Source organism: Ranitomeya imitator, chromosome 3, assembly GCF_032444005.1.
Source record: "Ranitomeya imitator isolate aRanImi1 chromosome 3, aRanImi1.pri, whole genome shotgun sequence".
Classification (NCBI taxonomy): Eukaryota; Metazoa; Chordata; class Amphibia; order Anura; family Dendrobatidae; genus Ranitomeya; species Ranitomeya imitator.
In genome coordinates, this window is record NC_091284.1 from 579,159,115 (window position 1) to 579,177,248 (window position 18,134).

The window sequence follows — 18,134 nt, forward strand, 5'->3', positions numbered from 1 at the left end:
AGGGGATGGGAGAACTACAATACCCAGATAGATTAGCGAAATTAGGATTATTTAGTCTAGAAAAAAGACGACTGAGGGGCGATCTAATAACCATGTATAAGTATATAAGGGGACAATACAAATATCTCGCTGAGGATCTGTTTATACCAAGGAAGGTGACGGGCACAAGGGGGCATTCTTTGCGTCTGGAGGAGAGAAGGTTTTTCCACCAACATAGAAGAGGATTCTTTACTGTTAGGGCAGTGAGAATCTGGAATTGCTTGCCTGAGGAGGTGGTGATGGCGAACTCAGTCGAGGGGTTCAAGAGAGGCCTGGATGTCTTCCTGGAGCAGAACAATATTGTATCATACAATTATTAGGTTCTGTAGAAGGACGTAGATCTGGGGATTTATTATGATGGAATATAGGCTGAACTGGATGGACAAATGTCTTTTTTCGGCCTTACTAACTATGTTACTATGTTACTATCACTGCTTCGGTCTTCTACTGCACCACATGACCACATTTATGAAGAGATGGCTCACACTCCTAGTCTTCTGGGTGGACCAGAAGAACTTTTCTGAATGTAAGTGTATGACACTCAGAACAAGATTCTTAAAGATTTACATTAAGAGAATAACTAACAGTCAGAAAGAGCTGTGGTCACGTAATGGGCAAGTATTGTATTGCACACACTATACATATTACTAATGGCTAACTAGGTGTGAAATTAAAAAAAAATCACTGAGGTGGTTCTTTAAGTCCTACCATGATCTATTGTATTCTTGAAGATGCTGGGACCCTTGCAAGTTGTTTTCCTTCTTAACTAGCCTTCAGTGCTACCGACTGGGCTGAGACTTGGGCGAGGAAAAAACATGGAGTGGAGTTCTTCTTACTGATAATAAAATAAACACGAATGTATCTAGTATTGCACTAGTAAACGTTTGCTTCTTTTGTGTTTCCTTTACATTATATTTGTCTCTCCCAAGGCAGCGGTAAGTTATAGCAGGCTTGGTTGACAAATTTGTCATAGGTCTAATCTGCGCTTCTGTGTGGTTTGCTAGAGTAAGGTTGGCAACATTTGCATTTCGTGCCACGGTCAGGCTGCAACTTTTACACTTGTCATCCACACAACTGGAAGTCACGCATTTTGTATCTGTTATTAATGCATGTCCTGTAGAAATATATGGCTGTTGTCTGCCAGTTGTTTGGTGTTAACACAGAAAGTCCGTAGCCCGCTCACGGCTTCATTACATGGAAGCTTCTCATCCAGGCTGTTTGTGAAACTGTTTTTCTGGAAACCTTTGTGCAGCCCGCGGGAACAAGCAATACAATGTTCATTTTATTCTGTTTATCCCTTTCTTACAATTCTATAGCAATACCAGTTTACAGACAGTGAGACAGATGTGGAGGTAAAGTCAATGTTGCGTCTGCCACCTAAGCAACACAGTGGCAATATCCTATATTAAAGGCTTTGGCTTGTTGTGGTTTGTTTTTTGATTAGCTCAGCATTTCATTCTCTTTCACCACATTGTTCTGTTTGCCTCTTTCCATTATGGGGACTGTCTTTTTTTTTTTTTCTGGGTCCGGTTAATCCTTTACTCTAGTTTTAGATGGCTTCTATTGAATGACACGTCGTGACCACAATGACTAGTGAATGGAAGACTGAATGACTGAGAGTAGTAAAAACATAACTGTAATATTCACAGATCTGAACCAAAGATCTTACCATTTAAAGACAGATAATTGTCATCATATACGTTTTGATATTACTACAAGTGAAATATGGTTTCCATTAATTCTTTTGAGGAGTAAAACAGAATGTTTGGGTACTCCCTAGTTGAGGCCCGTTTGCCAGATGTTTTTTTTTTTGTCCTTGGTAGTTTAGCTGCTTACACTGGCCACTCATGCCATTTTAGAAGAATTGGAGTTCATCTGTTATATGTTGACTCGTGGTGGACCAGCCTAGCCAATGCGAACAAGCAGGTCTGCAGTCTAATGCATGAGGATGGAATAGTTCAACAGACTGAGCCTCCAAATTTTCATTGATTTTGTTTTTCTTTTCTTAGAAATGTGAAATGAAAGTTGATGCTAAAATCCTCTGCTTACATTTCACGCAAGTTTGCTAATGGCGGCAGTGTACAGGTTGCTTTGTAAATAATAAAGGTGCAAGGGATTAACTCTAGGATCGATGGATAAACTGTGACCATCACTGTCTCTCACCTTCCTATTTCAGTTATGTAATACTTTATTTTCCCCAATTTATGTTACTCCATGACCATGTGATTCTAATCACATAATGATTGCATTTCACTCTTTTTAATGTGTGAAACTATTTTTTTTTTACATTTCCACCTGTACTGTAAATGTGAGAACTTTATTAAACTGCTTTAATAAAACAAATATGTGTCACAGGGATTCTTTGAAGAAGAGGATGGGAAGGAATACATCTACAAAGAACCTAAACTTACTCCACTGTCAGAAATCTCCCAACGACTGCTAAAGTTGTATTCCGACAAATTTGGTGCTGAAAATGTGAAAATGATACAGGATTCTGGGAAGGTAAAACTTGAGGGGGTCTCCTTTAATATTATTGACCTGTTCATGATGGGGATGAGGTTTTCTTCAGACGCCAGATTAAAAAAAAATTGGATTTGAAACAAAGCTTAGATGCATGGTACTATCCAACTACTGATGACTTCTCATTCTACTTCATATAACATGACATTGTAGAAATTTTATAGACCTATAAAACATGTTTATTTGTATATTTGGCTCCACCCATAATCATTGATTTATGATGCATTTTAAAGATGTCACTGTGTTATTGCATCACTTTCTTATCATCCTGATTGCCTATGTGGTTGGGTAGGCAAAGTGTTAAGGGCAGTCACAATTACTTACCTCTGCATGAATTGCATTCCTAAATCCATTCTTATTATATGAGCAGACATAAACTACAAGTTAAATTGGCTGCTGAGCTAAGTTAGGGAAAAACTAGCAGCACAGAAGTGTAATGCATAGCCCATGTACTGAGATATGTAAAAGCTTAGGCACAGCTGGTCAAAATTACTGTTTTTGTGAACAGGTAAACAAGGTGAAAATGAAATGATCTCTAAAGGGGCTAAAGTTAGAGATCACACAGTTCCTTTGTATTTTAGGCAAAGTATATTGTCATTTTAAAAAAAAAAGTAAATTATAAAAAGGAAAATGGGCCAATGCAGAAGTTTAGGCACCCTTGGAGCTTTGCATGCTCAGATAACTTTGACTAAAGGTACCTTCACACATAACGATATCGTTAACGATATCGTTGCTTTTTGTGACGTAGCAACGATATCGTTAAGGAAATCGTTATGTGTGATAGCGACCAACGATCAGGCCCCTTTATTTCGTCGCTGGACTCCCTGCAGACATCGCTGGATCGGCGTGTGTGACACCGATCCAGCGATGTCTTCACTGGTAACCAGGGTAAACATCGGGTTACTAAGCGCAGGGCCGCGCTTAGTAACCCGATGTTTACCCTGGTTACCAGCGTAAAAGTAAAAAAAACAAACATTACATACTTACCTACCGCTGTCTGTCCCCGGCGCTCTGCTTCTCTGCACTCCTCCTGTACTGGCTGTGAGCGTCGGTCAGCCAGAAAGCAGAGCGGTGACGTCACCGCTCTGCTTTCCGGCCGCTGTGCTCACAGACAGTGCAGGAGGAGTGCAGAGAAGCAGAGCGCCGGGGACAGACAGCGGTAGGTAAGTATGTAATGTTTGGTTTTTTTTACTTTTACGCTGGTAACCAGGGTAAACATCGGGTTACTAAGCGCGGCCCTGCGCTTAGTAACCCGATGTTTACCCTGGTTACCCGGGGACTTCGGGATCGTTGGTCGCTGGAGAGCTGTCTGTGTGACAGCTCTCCAGTGACCAAACAGCGACGCTGCAGCGATCGACATCGCTGTCGGTATCGCTGCAGCGTCGCTGAGTGTGAAGGTACCTTAAGGTTTCAGACCTTAATTAGCCTGTTAGGGTTATAGCTTGTTCACTTTCATTGTTAGGAGAGGCCAGGTGATACAAATTTCCCAGCTTTATAAAAACCCAGCCTCCTTTAACCTTGTGCCAGAAAAACAGCAGCCATGGGTTTTTCTAATCAGCTGATTAGCACCCTAAAAATGAAAAGGGTGGAGGCCCAATAAGCAGAAGAAGGCTATAAGAAGATATCAAAGTTTTTTCAAGTTTCCTTTTCCTGAGTTCGAAATGTAATTAAGAATGGCAATCAACAGGAACATTAGAGGTCAAGATAAGGTGTGGAAAACCAAACAAAATTTCAGTGAGAGCTGCTCGTAGGATTGCTAGACAGGTTAATCGGAACCTCTGCAAAAGACTTTCAGAAAGATTTAGCAGACTGTAGTTGTTCTACTATTCAGAGACACCTGAACTAATATCGCCTGCATGGAAGAGTCATCAGAAGAAAACCACCATAAAATTCAGCTTCAGAAGTATGCAAAAGAACATCCGAACAAGCCAGATGCCATTTGGAATCAAGTCTTCTGGACCCATGAGTTTAAAATAGACCTGTTTGGCCACAATGATCAAAGGTAAGTGTGGAGAAAAAGGGCACAGAATTTCAGGAACAGAACATCTTACCAACCATTAAGCATGGGGTAGATCAAACATGCTTTGGTGTTGTGTTGCAGCCAATGACATGGGGAATATTTTACAAGTAAAGGGAAGAATGGATTCAATGAAATTTCAATAAATTATTGATGCAAGCATAACACCATCTGTAAAAAAGCTGAAGTTAGAAAGAGGATGGCTTCTACAAATGGATAATGATCCTAAACACACATCAAAATCCACAATAGACCACCTCAAAAGGTGCAAGCTGGAGGTTTTACAATGGCCCTCACAGTTCCCTGATATGAACATCATTGTAAATCTGTGGCTAGAAATCAATATAGCAGTGAATGCACGGCGACCCAGGAATCTCACAGAACTGGAAGAATTTTCCAAAGAAGAATGGATGAAAATCACTCAAACAAGAATTGAAAGACTCTTGGCTGGCTACAGAAAGCGTTTACAAGCTGTGATACTTTCAAAAGGGGGTGCTAATAGGTGCTAACCATGCAGGGTGCCCAAGCTTTTGCATCAGCACATTTGCCTTTTTAAAATGTAAAATATGAAAAAGCTTCTTTTTTTTGCCTAAAATACAAAGGGGAAGAAACCGGGGGCGCGAATGGTGGTAAACGGCTCTGTGTCTGCGCCATTTTCTTTGCATAGGGGAACTCGCCAGGGATGCCCTCTCTCCCCAGCCTTATTTGCCTTGGCAATAGAAGCCTTGGCAATACGGATGAGGTCTTCTGTAGATATTAAAGGGATACATATTGCTGATCGGGTGGACACTATAGGTCTATATGCTGATGATATGGTGGTGTTTATGGACCAGACGGAGGATACATTACCAAAAGTAATAACGATGATTGATAAATTTAGCAAGTTTTCTGGCCTATATATAAACTGGGATAAGTCTGCTTTGATGCCTCTCTCCCATACCCCAATGCCAAACCTTGAAACCCTCTCGCTATTGCCCATTGTCTCCAATTTTAAGTATCTCGGGATTCATATGACTCAGCGCAGTCACCTTGATCTACATCTCAATATATATCCACTAATTGACGTGGTTAAATTTAAATATGCTACCTGGGATAAGCTCCCGCTATCGGTGGCTGGTCGTATTAATCTGATCAAAATGATTTTACTCCCAAAATTGAGCTATTGTTTTCAACATAGTGCCGTTTCAATACCTAAATCTTTCTTTGCAACCCTAAACTCCCTTACTACATCCTTCATATGGGGGAAGGCTAGGCCTAAACTTAAATTATCCACCCTGCAGAGACCTAAGCGGGGGGGCGGGGCGGCTTTGCCGGACTTCTATCTGTATTACCTTGCTGGACAGGCCAAAATGATAAGTGAGTGGATGCCCGGGAGGTCTCTCCCCAACTCTGAAAGTCATATATTACATTCAGCTAAAGTTGATTGCCCGCTGGGTTTTCTAGAGATGGAGAAAATTGCTGTCCCTCGTTTGCTTCCTTTGCTTCGCCTGGCACGATCAGTATGGAGACAAATTAAAAAAGTGACACAATATGTAGATATAGCAGCCGAAATGCCGTTATGGAATAATGGTTACTTTCCGGGATTATTGGGCCACCCATCTACTGAATTTTGGATATCGTGTGGTGTCCTTACGGTGAGCGATATACATAGCCAGGGGGTTTTTGTTTCTTTTGAACAATTACAAAATACTCATAATATACCGAAGTCTCAATTTTTCCGCTACCTGCAACTAAGATCTGCCTTCCAATCACATGTACGAAATACGGGTGCGGGTCGAGCTATTTCAACTCTGCCGTTAATAGGAATTCTTAATTCACAGGGCCCTCAGGGACTCATTTCCTCTTTATACACCTACCTAATATCCATAGGCGAAGTATCTGTTACAGATTCAATTAAGGGAAAGTGGGGGAGACTTCTTCCGGATACACTAGGAGAAGAATGGGATGAAATCTTGGAATCTCCAACTAAGGTCTCCCCATCAATCAATAATAAGATGATCCAATTATATATAATCTATCAATCTTATTTGACCCCGACTCGTCTTTTTAAAATGGGCCGTCTTCATTCATCAGACTGCTTGAGATGTCACTCTAGTGACGCAGATTTTATCCATATGATATGGAAGTGTCCTGTTATTTTTCAATATTGGAGAGAAGTGACAGCACTATTGACATCTTTGGTGTCGATCCCTGTTCCACTTGAGCCACTGGTATGTTTGTTTGGAGTATGGGAGGCGGAGGCTTGGGATCACCACACAGGAATATTCCTGAGGGAGTCACTGTTCATGGCACGAAAGGTGTTGGCGCTGCGTTGGATGGGAGGCTCTGGTCCATCTCTTAGAGCATGGGTTGACTTAATAAATTCAATTATTCCGTATGAGCGGACGCTTTATCAGAATAGGGGTTGTCCAACTAAATTTGAGAAGATATGGGGAAGATGGAATTCATCCTATCACACTGTATAAGTTAAAAGGACTCAGTATACGCATAAGAAAAGGGTGTATGACTCTCTAGACATTATTTACCAACAGAGCGGGATGTATTTAGAAATATTCTTTGTAAGCGGCACTACGTTTGTATTAAAGACTTTATTAGAAGTTAATGTAGTTACAGTTAAAGTTTAAAATAAGGCATTAATGATCAACATGCACAATTTATTATTTTTATAATATCTTATACATGGCTATGTATGGTAATTTCCTGTAATTAATGGAAAATGATGAATACGAGCAAAATGTGTATGATCTTTCCTGAAATCAATAAACGAATTTAAAAAAAAAAAATACAAAGGGGAAATGTGTCAACTTTAACTTTGGTCCTTTTATAGAACATTTAATCTTCAACTTGCTTTACTGTCCACAATAACAGTAATTTTGACCAAGGGTGCACAAACTTTTACATGCCACTGTAGCGTGTTTAGAGAGTACAGTGTATAGTAGTCTACTTGTTGGTGAGCAGCAGCTGAGGTGCAGTCCTTAGGTTGTGGTCACACTGAGCTTTTTTGGGTGTTCATATATTCATACAAGAAGGTTTTTTTAGTGGGTTTTTTTTTTTTTTTACCTAAAGAGGTTTTAAAAAAATGTTTAGTGGAAAAAGTGGTATATCAAGCTGACACTTTGTCCTGGAATCTATTTCAAACTTATTGCTTTGATTTAAAAAAAAAAAAAAACGTAAAAACATATTTAAAAAACTCCGGAAAAAGGAACTTATCCTGAATCAAAAAAAACTTCCATCAACAAAAACTCAGTTTTGCCATCTCCATTAACGCCTACATGTAAGGTTACTTTGTAAGAAAGTTTGTGTGATTGGGATCATTGATATTTATCAAAAACTCAGTTGAGAATGTTTCTCTCAGACAATATAGATGAGTAATATTACTGGTAATAATTGAAGGGGTTGTCCACTACTCGGACAACCCCTTCTCAATCACTGTTTCTCCCAGGTAAAATAATAACACCTATACCCACCTCCGGTTCCACACCATTCCAGTGGTGTTGGCACTGGCTCTCCCAGGGCTAATGTGACATTATTATGTCACTTGATCCCTGTGGCCAATCAGTGTTGGCTTTACTTTCCTCTCTTTCTGACAAATCAGATATCCGGAAGAAATGATAGTGTCTGCTCTGCTCTCACATCCTCCAGATATCAATTACCTCCATAGGAGCGGAAAGTGAAGCCAGTTCTGATTGACCACAGGGATCGCATGACATTGTCTTGGGAGCGTCAGTGTTATTTTACTGGGGGGAAACACAGGGATTCAGAAGGATATGTGCGAGTAGTGGACAACCACTTTAATATCAGATAAATGGGAGTATGATTTCGCTGTGGCATCATAACTGGTTCAGCTCTGTACATTGTGTTATGCCCGGAATGGTCCAGCAGCTGTCTCCCATTACTAGAAAGAGAGTGATACAATACCATTTATGCATGCTACATTGATGGTGGTGCTGGAAGTCGGGACCCTACTGATAAGATATTAATGACTTCTCCTAGGCATGCGATAGGTCATTAATATTGAAATATGGGAAACCCCTTTTTAAAAAGTTGTGTTTATCATACTTTTTTGTTTGTTTGTTTTTTTTTAAAAAAGGTAAATCCAAAAGATCTGGATTCCAAATATGCCTATATCCAGGTTACACATGTTACACCTTATTTTGAAGACAAAGAGCTGCAAGAAAGGAAAACTGAGTTTGAAAAGACTCACAACATCCGTCGTTTTGTGTTTGAGATGCCATTTACCCTTTCTGGAAAGAGACAAGGAGGGGTGGAAGAGCAGTGGAAGCGGCGCACGATCCTTACAGGTAAGTGTTGCATATGGTGTGGACTCTGTACTTCCAGTCCAGGACTATGATAAAGCCATAGCTCCCAGCTGATCTGTGCAGGGGCAGAATTATTTCCTGATGTAGAAGATCATTTTCTGCAAAAAAGTGGAATTTCCCTGTGATCCACCACGATGGTTTGTGACTTCTATGATGGAACATGTTCTTATAATTCAAAGATACTGTGAAATCACTGAATATATATCGTGCAAATTGCCTCTTTAGAGAAAGAGGACTCTATAGCGCCACCTGTTGGAAGTAGTGATCCTACAAGTCACAATCAACCCTTTAACGAGTCTTACAATATGACTTAGGATAAAAGCCAAATGAGTATCTCCGTTCGCAGACACGGTATTTCGGGTTGTTGGGCCTCGTCAGTGCGAAGCATGAGAACTGATTTGGCTAGGTGAGAGGCTCTGGACTGGGGTCTAAGGGGTATCATTTCTCCTTATGGAGAGTGACATACCATCTCTGGCTTGTCAAGGTAAGTAGGCTTATTCGCTGTGCAATGCTCCTCTAGGAAATATAATATGCAAATTACCTCTTTAGAGAAAAAGAGGACTTGATCTCTATATCGGGAATAAAACAATATTCTTATTATATTATTCTTGGCAGATTCTATTCTGTACAGAGGTTTGTCAGCTTCTTCCACTTTACAAAACTTTGCTTTACTAGTTCCCCTTCTGTGATCCATTTTCATGACCAGCAATATTTGATCGGTATGTATCCTAATTCTCTGTATCCCCACCAATCAGCCATTTACAAAGGGGCCATTTCCCTCTCTTCCTGACTAGACACATTTTCATTTCAGGTTTTACCGTGCATACACTTGGTGTTTAATTTTGTTTTTCTTGTTTGGATATTTAAATGATTTTTCATGATTTTTCCCCCCTTTTTTATTTCCCTTTTTTTCTGTTTTTTACATCTTTTTATTGTTTATATTTTATTATGACCACAGAAGATCGCTAAAAAAAAAAATAAATTGCTTGCTCTTTTCCGTACAAATTATTTAAATGTATTGGACATATTGTCTTTTCAACGGGGCAGGGCTAGAAACAGTAATTCAGACTCTTGGTGTTTCTATTTTTGTGTTTATTTGTGGTTTTGTTTTAGTTATTTTTATCTTTTTGCTTTTCTTTATTCCATTTATTTCATACTCTGTGCCCCCATGAGGTCTTAAAAGACCTTCAAGGGGCATTAAAACATATTAATACATTCACTTTTTGTGGATTTTCCCTGTAAATGGTGCTGCTACATTAGCCCTAGTTACAGGGGAAATTCAGCCTTTCCAGAGCTGAATGGGTCTCCATGACATGATCACTGGGTCTGAAGGAGGAAGCACTGTCACTGCTTCCCAATCTGTGTACACAGTTGTTGTTCAACATTGTGTGTACAGAAGGCATACGTGATAATAAATCATCTCTGTCTTCTCTGTGGGAAAAACTGCTGGGTCTGATAGCTGGCTCCCCGCTGCAGTAGTCAGTAGTTGTACTGTCTTGTTCAAGCTTCTTACTCTGCATTGACACTTAAGAATGTCAGTGCAGAGAAAAGTGTGGACCACCCTGGTAATAGTCAATGGGTTGTCCAGAACTGATTAAAGGGTCTGCAGCTCTCCTGCTTGTCATGTCTCTCTTATTGTATAGCAGGAACTGTACAGAACAGGCTATCAGTTTTTAAAGAACCTAAAAGCGCTTTAATAATTATGTTCCTTTTTTCTTTGCAGCTTTACATTGCTTCCCTTATGTCAAAAAACGGATCCCAGTAATGTATCAACAACACACAGATCTCAACCCCATAGAAGTTGCCATTGATGAGATGAGCAAGAAAGTTGCTGAACTCCGCCAGCTCTGTTCATCTACAGAAGTGGACATGATCAAGTTACAGTTAAAACTACAGGGAAGTGTTAGTGTACAGGTGAGTTGTGGAATGCCCCCTTGTAATATATTTGAGGTGGAAAAATAAAAGCCATAGTACTACATATAATACATGTAATCCTATTTTTTTAATTCTTTGGCTAAATAACATTGACAGTCTGTTGAAAATAGATATTCATGCACATTCCATTTGGTAATATATGCTTTTATTTTTTGTTTTAAATTAATATATCAGCTGTATGACCTAAGTTTTCTGCCCAAGATAGATCTAATATTTCATACCTTAGGTGTTCTACCTTAACCAGTCTGTAAACTTGACATGTTCCAACATCTATGGCATGTTAGATTAAACTGAAAAAAACATCTATACTGACTATCAGCCAACCAAAGGCTCCTATTTTCTTTACAAAAAAAACTTTAACGCACATTGTTGTGGATGGTGCAAGACTGATCCAATTGTTATTGTATCAAATGGCATAAGTTCACAAAATATTAATTGTGGACACATCAGTAGGACATTAGATTGTAGATGGCGTTGTCAGTAACTTCATTATTAATTTGTATTGTTGATTCTGGCACTTTTCCATGTATCTATATAGGTCAATGCTGGTCCATTAGCATATGCAAGAGCCTTTTTAGATGACACAAACACAAAGAAATATGCAGACAACAAGATTAAACAGCTAAAAGAAGTTTTCAGGTAAAATATATCAGGTATCAATACTGTAATGTAACACACTGCATCATTCATGTAATAAAGTTCTGAAACAGTGGATGATTAGTTTGGCTATGACTGGAGGAGAGCATGATTTTCCCTTTTTGCGGTCACGATAATGATGTCAAGATTTACATTGTAGCCCACTAAGTTTAATGTTCCCCATACATATTACAGCCGGCCATTATCAGTGGGTCCAGCCGATCATCTAATGCATATGGGGGCCTCTTGACTCTCTCTCCAGCAGGCGATGTCTGGAAAAATAATGAATTACTCTGCTCTCCTCTCCTGATAGAGAACACATGAACTCACAGCCGAGCCAAGCGTTCATGTGTTTAAGGGAATCAAAAGAGACAGCTGAATAGCGATCTAAGGTATATGAGCCCCTTAAAGAGGTTTCCTGGAAATAGAAAAACTAAACTCAAGAAAATGTCATTCAAAATACATTTCCAAATACCGTTAGTTATCAAATCACACTTGTTTTGTCCAGGCAGGTAATTGCCATAGTATATTTAAATGTCTGACACCTTGTTACACTGATCGAAACCTTTCCTACAGTGTTAATAGGACAGGTGCATGTGAGCATGTGCAGTATGAAGCTCCATCCTCTCTCTTCATGTATATGAAGATGTGCACCCCTTGTATATTCTGATCTAATACTGGAGATACAATGAGTGCAGTGGTAAGAGGCTGCTCACACTGCTGTCCACCCTGTCTTTCTGATTTAATACTGGAGATCTCATGGGTGCTGAGGTAAGGAGATGCTGCTCACACTGCTGTCCACCCTGTCTTTCTGATCTAATACTGGAGATCTCATGGGTGCTGTGGTAAGGAGAGGCTGCTCACACTGCTGTTCACCCTGTCTTTCTGATCTAATACTGGAGATCTCATGGGTTCTGTGGTAAGGAGAGGATGCCAACACTGCTGTCCACCCTGTCTTTCTGATACAATACTGGAGATTTCATGGATGCTGTGGTAAGGAGAGGATGCCAACACTGCTGTCCACCCTGTCTTTCTGATCTAATACTGGAGATCTCATGGGTTCTGTGGTAAGGAGAGGATGCCAACACTGCTGTCCACCCTGTCTTTCTGATACAATACTGGAGATTTCATGGATGCTGTGGTAAGGAGAGGATGCCAGCACTGCTGCCCACCCTGTCTTTCTGATCTAATACTGGAGATGATATGGGTGCTGAGGTAAGGAAAGGATGCCAACACTGCAGTCCACCCTGTCTTTCTGATCTAATACTGGAGATATCATGGGTGCTGAGGTTAGGAGGGGCTGCTCACACTGCTGTCCACCCTGTCTTTCTTAATTACAGTAGGTGATAGAGGTTATCTCCAGGACACTGCAGTGGAATTTCCTATTGCACATGCTTAGAGGCATATGTCCATGTACTAAGGCAGTGGCCATTTTAATTCTAGGATGAGTACTTCCAAAGTATTGTGATTTCTTAATTAAATGTATGTTGTTGTTTATTGATAATGATATTTCCTTTTAGTTATTTATTTTCTATTCACAGAGACCATTTTAAGAATAGAGTTTAAGCTCTATTCATACCAGCATTTTGCAGTCCTTTTTCTCTGCTATGTTCTAGGAATGAAAGATAGGAGACAAAAAAAGCGCAAATAGGGTCTTATCCCCAGGATTGTTTCTGATCAATAGTGAGAGAACTGCTCACCTGGTAGTTACACAGTACAAGCGTGTAGTTTGTCAGCTGCTGCAGATCCACAGGTCGGCGCTGCGACCTCTCAGAACCATTATAATAGATGAAATGTGGATTACATCCGCGCTGCTGCGACAATTAATAGATCCAGATATACTTGTAAGATGTTCGGGTGGTTTATTCAACGCGTTTCGAAGCTCATGGCTTCTTCAGGAAGTTTCCACACAAAGATACCTTGTTCTAGGAACAGAGAAATGGAATTTGTTTACAAAGGGCACCAAAAGGGCATAAGTCACAATATTATTGCCTGTCTGGTTTTCATTAATGATAAACACCATAATGTTATTATAGCCAATGCAGTCGGCTATGAAACTGATCTGTTCTCTGCATTAATTCGGATTCTCTGTTTCTAGAATGGAAAAGAGAAACAGAATTGCAGGACACGTGTGAACAGAGCCTTGCTTCTATTCCTCTGTCATCTTTTAAGCGTCTTAATGGGAACTTGACAGATGATGCGTGCTAGCCAAACCTGTTGGCATCATGTATCCGCCATTGGCAGTATGATCTCAGCCATGTGTGTTTGACTCTAAATCATTGTGGCGTTTCATATATAAACCTACTTTAATAGCTGCCGGGGACTGAGCCGCGCTGCGCTCTAGTTGTACAGGAGAGTCCCCGGCGTCTTCTCACTGCCTCTGTCTATATGCGCATTTCAAAGTCAAACATATACTGTACATGGCTGATAAAGGCTGCCCATGGTTTGGGCAATATGCATCTCCTATCAAGTTCCCTATAAACTTGTTTGTATCACTTTATTGAATCATGGGGGTTCTGGGCTCAAGTTGAGTCCAGGCATCATGATCTGTTTGGGTTTTCAGTCAATGCTTTATATTTTTTCATAGGCAATTTGTTGAAGCATGCGGCCAGGCCTTGTGTGTGAATGAAAGACTTATAAAAGAAAATCAGTTTGAATATCAGGAAGAAATGAAAGCTAACTACAGGGAGATGGTCAAAGAACTTTCTGAAATAATGCATGAGCAGGTATGTATATCTTACCCTGAGTTCTCACCATGCCCTCATGTATGCCTTGTGCTTTGATTTATGCCGCATCCATATTTACAATGTAGGAACAATTTTCTAAATCCCTTACTTTATCATGCTTGGGCAGTTGAAATGAATGTTTAGAAGAGTAAACATGGGTGATACAGCAGAACAAACCTTGTGTTTTAGCTGGTATCACAGTTATGCCTCGTTCAGTCTATTCGATTCAGTAAACTGGGCAGAATAGGAGGAGCTCCCCAATGCAGAGCGAGTGTCAGTCAGCGCAGGGGGGGCGCCATTACAGCCGCTGCTCTGTATTTTCATAGCGGTGACTGAACCGGTGCCGCCCCCGTGACTGAAACCGGAACACTGTCGGGGAGAATAAAGTTCGTTTTCCCCCCACAGGATTTGGGTAAGTGTGGGCGCCGGGAAGGTTAGTAATGCAATTAACCCCATATCTGCAGATTAATAGGGATTTTTCTGGTGACAGGTTTCCTTTAAAGAGTAACAGTCGGTTTAATTTTTTTTCATAAATCAGTAGTACACATGAAAAAAAATTGGAAAGCTTCTCCTATCAACTGCAATGTTAATTACAAAGCACACAAGGATTGTACCCTGATCCAAGTTTTCCCAGCATAATCAGGTCTTAAACTGGGTTAAAATTAGCCGTAGACTTAACACGTACCTTCAGTCTTCCTTTAGGAGCCTCCCCTATACATAACTGTGTAAGTGCAAGTTTGTAATCTCAAATTAAATTGAGTGGTCTGTCCTGTTGATTAGCATCATTCTCTTGCAGACTGCACTCTCTGTTTCAATAAATTGGGCAGAAAAGGAGATTTAAAGAATTACCCTCAATTTAAAAAAAAATAATTCATAAATCAATAGCACTCATGAAAATAAGAAACTTTTCAATATATCTTTTTAGAAAAGTCTGCTTCCTTCTCCTGTACTGATCGCTCAGTCTCAAAATTCTCAATTCATGGGTAATATCTGATAGTGAGGACAAATATTCCCATTACTGAGTTAGGAGAGGGCAACGTTTTGTGGAGAACTGTACTTGTCATTTTATGAGAACTTGCAGCAGAATGTCCCTGTCTGCATCTGGCTCCTCATTTCTCTCTCCATATAACGTTATGAGCACCAACTGTCTTTTATCTCAGCCGGAAATTCTGTCTTCACTAAATACAGATTTTACCCATGAATTTAGAGTGAAAGATCCGTCCAGGAGGAGAAAGAATCAAATTTACAAGGTTTATCATTTTCATGTGTACGAATGATTTATTAAGGAAAAATTGAAATGACTGTTACTTTTTAAATTATGAAAATTATCACTGCCTTATACTTCCTCCTTGCTGATTAACATATTATAAATAATATCTTACCTGAACATGGAAATAAAAGCTGTGTGTCTATATAAGGAATGCTAGTTAGTAATGTCCGGGTATTACAGCAGCCTTAGCACCTATTCAAGCAGAGAGGTTCTTACATAATCTGACATAGAGCTGTGCAGCTCTACCTCTCTCTTACAGCTCTGTTCGGACTCCTTGTCGGTCATCCCGTTGTGGTCTGGCAGAGGTCAGACCCGCATCTAGGGCTGCCATTGTTCCCTAGTTTCAGTCTGCCAATGTGAAAGGCCACGCTAAGCTAGGGCGCCCCTACAAGGACACAGCTCTCTCCCTATCGGGGTAGAAACCTCCTGGGTCTGGCGCCTGTTCATCTCATAGAGCTGCTACTTAGTCTTCTGTCCACATTGTAGTGGAGCTCTATCTATGGATACAAGTCTTAGCAGAAGGGTACTACAAGAGGCAGTTGGCGGTATTCGTTTTACCAGCCCAAAGACTGCTTTAGGATTTCTCAAATTTCATGTGTCCCCCAATGAAGCGACCAAGAAATAAAAATTTTTGCTACTCACTGTGAAATCTTTCTCGTAGCCTTCATTGGGAAGCACTCACCCTCCCTTGTTTAGGGGTTCTTGGAATTGCTCTTCCTACTGCTATTGCACCAACTGGGTGTCTAGTGATTATTTTATAAGATGTATTCTTAGTGTCAACAAATTTACCAACGGTTCCTGTGTCTTTCAATGAATGCTATGAGAAAGAGATTTTAAGGTGAGTGCCAAAAATCTTTCTCTTTTTCATGGCCATATAGACATGCATTGCCAATTTGATCTGTGACTCGGATCGAAATCTGACATGTCTCTATGTTTTGGTGCTGACCACTCAGTCTCAAAAATACACGGATATGTGAACAGCCACATAGACTATAATAAGTACACGTTCACGATAAAAACGCATAAAAAACGTATACATATGCATCCTATCATTTAGAATGCATTCTGCAATTTTTGTGCACATGGTGCGTTTTTTTTCCGCGAAAAAAAACACATCGCGGTAAAAAAAAAAAAAGCAGCTTGTTAATTAATTTTGTGGATTTTTCGCGTTTTTCCTGCTATTTAATGCATTGGGGAAAAAACGCATGTGGATTTCTGGCAGAAATGTCCTGTTTTTGTCAGGAAATTTCTGCAAGAAATCCTGAACGTGTGCACATACCCTCAAGCTACATTAAATAATTTTGTTGTTTCCATGAAAAAAAAGAGATACGTGTCTACCAGGCTCATCAAACATTTTATTTCTTTGGATGAACGGGATTAGACACTTTAAATCCATCCTGTCCGTACTTGATTTCCCCATCAAACAAAAGTCATGCTGTTCCTGTAGACATGAAATTTGCTGCAACTCTAGAGTTTGTCGATGGGTGACCTAATCTTTGAAAGAAATAAAAATGATGAGGTGTCATAGACCAGATACATGACAACTTCTGTGAGCACCATTAAGCTTTATCCTCCTCTTTCTCACCACACAATCTGTATGGGATTGTCCTTTAGATAACCTTTTCCTGTGACTGAAACTAAAGTAAAATTGCAGCATATTAGGTGTTTGGAAAGTTTATCATATTCATGTGATGATGTCAATCACTGATACGTTATCCATTAATTAGCAGAGAATGCCTGATTACATGGTTGATATATTGCGTAACTGGCTGTTTTCTTCTTCCTTTTGTGCGCACATGAGCAGATGGGATGGTAATATAAGCTGGTTTCATTTTAATCTATGCATGTTTGCTGCTCTCATACACAAGTACAAGTACAAATACATCAGACCATTGTGTGTGATACTGCTATCAAGGACTAAAAATTGTTGTTTTCTTATGAGTGTGTTCACCACACAACCTATACAGCCTAAACATGGTGGTTAGATGTGCTATTACAAGAAAGTCTGACAGCTGGTTTTGTGTGACCACCCTTCTCTATGTATTCAGTCATGGCCGAAAGTGGTGGAACCTTGGAAATTGTTCCATAAAATGAAGTATTTCTCCCAGAAAATTATTGCAATTACATGTTTTGTTGTTCACTTTTTTTTTTATTTGTGTGTATGGGAACAACAGAGAAAATATGGCAAATTGGACACAAAAACCACAAAACCGTCAGGACAAAACTTTATATTTGGTTGCACACCCTTTGGAATATATAACTGCAGTCAGTCGCTTCCTATAACAATCAACAAGTGTCTTACTCTTCTCTAAACTGGAATTTTGGACCACTTTTCTTTTAGAAAATGATCCAGGGCTCTCATATTTGAATGATGCCTTCTCCCAACAGCAATTTTAAGATCTCTTCAATGTTCAATAGGATTTAGATCTGGACTCATTGCCGGCAACTTCATAACTCTCCAGCGCTTTGTTTCCATCCATTACTGGGTGCTTCTTGAAGTATGTTTGGGGGCATTGTCCTGCTGGAAGACCCATGAGCTAGCACTCAAACCCAGTGCCAGAGGTAGCAAACAACCCCAAAACATCTTTAAACTTCCACCATATTTGACTGTAGTTACTGTGTTCTTTACTTTGTAGGCCTCATTCTGTTTTTGATAAACAGATTGATGTGCT

At 39.9% G+C, this 18,134-nt stretch overlaps 1 protein-coding gene across 11 annotated transcripts in view; it reads left to right on the forward strand.

Moving 5' to 3' along the window:
- The window catches only part of DOCK9 (dedicator of cytokinesis 9), a 350,201-nt gene that overhangs the window by 327,729 nt on the left and 4,338 nt on the right, over positions 1-18,134 (forward strand). For 10 of the 11 annotated variants that reach the window (XM_069757992.1, XM_069757993.1, XM_069757997.1 and 7 more), the window contains exons 48-52: positions 2,395-2,541; positions 8,667-8,877; positions 10,619-10,809; positions 11,369-11,469; positions 14,054-14,192. In XM_069757992.1, coding sequence (XP_069614093.1) covers positions 2,395-2,541; positions 8,667-8,877; positions 10,619-10,809; positions 11,369-11,469; positions 14,054-14,192 — 789 coding nt within the window. Of the gene's footprint in view, positions 1-968; positions 975-1,355; positions 1,392-2,394; positions 2,542-8,666; positions 8,878-10,618; positions 10,810-11,368; positions 11,470-14,053; positions 14,193-18,134 lie in introns of all 11 variants that reach the window. The other variant, XM_069757999.1, reaches the window with a different exon arrangement.